Source organism: Penaeus monodon, chromosome 2 (genome assembly GCF_015228065.2).
Source record: "Penaeus monodon isolate SGIC_2016 chromosome 2, NSTDA_Pmon_1, whole genome shotgun sequence".
Taxonomy (NCBI): Eukaryota; Metazoa; Arthropoda; class Malacostraca; order Decapoda; family Penaeidae; genus Penaeus; species Penaeus monodon.
The window spans coordinates 3,138,232-3,140,681 of record NC_051387.1 but is presented as its reverse complement, the minus strand read 5'-3'; the positions used below and the strand labels follow the sequence as shown (position 1 = coordinate 3,140,681).

The following is a 2,450-nucleotide window of genomic DNA, read 5'->3' as shown; positions in this document are numbered from 1 at the left end:
GTTGCGGCCGCCCTCAACCTGGGCAGGGGCGAGCGAGCGTGCGCGCAGGTACTCGGGCAGATGGGTATCAGGGTAGTATTCCAAAACCAGTGTCACGCCCACCGGCCCGCCCACCACCACGCCCATCATTTGGGTCACATTCGCGTGGTTGAGAGAAGCCAGGAGCTTTGGGGTGATATAAAAATACATATTTTTAAGAAATAATCATGTAATTATATACAAATGACCATATATACATTTACGGACATAATTTATTATCAATCATATTACATACAAATCCACCAGATCCATAAATATAACCCATAAAAAAGTGCGTAATAGCGACAATTCTGTCGGCCATTTCGATTATCTCTCTCTCTTATCTCTCCGTCCCTCCTCCTCTCTCTCTCTCTATTTCTCCCCTCTCCCTCTCCCTCTCCCTCTCCCTCTCCCTCTCCCTCTCCCTCTCCCTCTCCCTCTCCCTCTCCCTCTCCCTCCCCTCGCCAGGTGGAGGCGGGTTGGCCACTAACCTGCGCCTGGCGCGTGGCCGCCGGCGCCACCTCGTGAGCCGTCACTGTGATTAGTGCAGCCGGGCGGGGAGGCGGAGCTACGTTCACATCGTCGTCCAATTGCGCGTCAGCATTGCCAGATACCACGCCCACCGACAGCTACAGAGGAAGAAAAAGAAATGTGATTTGATTTTTATTTATTTATTGATTTTATTTGATACGACATAACGTGGTTTAAGAATTATAAATCCTCACGAACAGAACTGAAATAAATACGCAACAGAAAATTATGAAGTGTTATTCTTCCATTTCAAAATAACAAAATACAGAATCCAAAAAAAAAAAAAAAAAAAAAACGAAAGAAAAAAAGGGAAGGAAATAAACCAGAATCCTTATCATAATTATGTCACATTTGCATATATTACTGAAGGAAGTGGCTTACCGTTGAGAAAGCTCCTGAAGCTAAGATCTGCGTTCGGGTCACCTGGTGGGCGGGGAGAGTGGGCGCGTAGATGGGCGGGGTCAAGGAGGCGACCTGGGGCGTGGCTTCCTGGCGGTACACGGAGGTCAGCCAAGGTCCTGTGACCGAAGGGACCTGGAAGAGGACACGAGAAGTATGCGAGATTATGATAAAAATAAGGTGATAGGAAAATAGGGCAACGGAAGGAGGGAGAGAGGGAGGGAGAGAGGGAGGGAGAGGGAGGATGAGGGAGGGAGGGAGGGAGGGAGGGAGGGAGGGAGGAGAGGGAGGGAGGGAGGGAGGGAGAGGAAGGAAGGAGAGAGGGATAGATAGATAAATAGATAGATATAGAGAGAGAGGTGAGAGAGGGAGAGAGAGAGAGAGAGAGAGAGGTGAGAGAGGGAGAGAGAGAGAGAGAGAGAGAGAGAGAGAGAGAGAGAGAGAGAGAGAGAGAGAGAGAGAGAGAGAGAGAGAGAGAGAGAGAGAGAGAGAGAGGAAAGAAAGAAACAGAGATATATATATATATAATGAAATAAAGAGACAGAGAGAAAGAGAGAAAGAAAGAAAAAAAAGTTATCCGTGAACACAGAAAAAACAGCCATATCATCGCGATGCATTCACACATACACCTCCGAATGCTATGATCACGGAGCTTGCAGATACACCTGTACTATCAGTGCCGTTTCCATGGCAACCATAAACCCAGCCTGAGTGAAAAAAGTGTCATACTATTTTACATTGCACCTCGAGGTTATATCCGTGTATGCAAGGAGAAAATGTATGAGTACACATTTATAATTAAATGAATATATAAATATTTGAATATATATATATATATGTGTGTGTGTGTGTGTGTGTGTGTGTGTGTGTGTGTGTGTGTGTGTGTGTGTGTGTGTGTGTGTGTGTGTGTGTGTGTGTGTGTGTGTGTACATCCATAAGTGTATATGTGTGTGTGTATATATGTATATATGTATGTATATAATATATATAATATATATATATATATATATATATATATATATATATATATATATATATATGTATGTATGTATGTATGTATAGACACACACACACACCACACACACACACACACACACACACACACACACACACACACACACACACACACACACACACACATAGAGAGAGAGAGAGAGAGAGAGAGAGAGAGAGAGAGAGAGGAGAGAGAGAGAGAGGAGAGAGAGAGAGAGAGAGAGAGAGAGGAGAGAGAGAGAGAGAGAGAGAGAGAGAGAGAGGAGAGAGAGAGAGAGACAGAGACAGAGAAGAGAGAGAGAGAGAGAGAGAGAGAGAGAGAGAGAGAGAGACAGAGAGAGACAGAGAGAGAGAGAGAGATACACACACACATATACACCCACACATGTACACAGCACGCACCCCCAAAGAGAGGGAAGGTAAAGGGGATTACATAGATGGCAGGCAATAATATAACACTAATGAAAAACATCGAAATTTACGGTTTGCCATCAACATATAAATTTTCT

General features: G+C 44.7%; 1 protein-coding gene across 1 annotated transcript in view; it reads right to left on the bottom strand.

The window, feature by feature from the left end:
* Nucleotides 1-1,083, bottom strand: part of LOC119580175 (epithelial discoidin domain-containing receptor 1-like) — a gene marked incomplete at its 5' end in the record, with an annotated part of 13,983 nt that extends 12,900 nt beyond the window's left edge. The window contains 3 exon segments of the mRNA XM_037928157.1: nt 1-165; nt 510-647; nt 931-1,083. The exon segment at nt 1-165 is cut by the window's left edge and continues 20 nt beyond it. Of these exon segments, the coding sequence (XP_037784085.1) occupies nt 1-165; nt 510-647; nt 931-1,083 (456 nt within the window).
* Between the last annotated feature and the right edge of the window lie 1,367 nt (nt 1,084-2,450).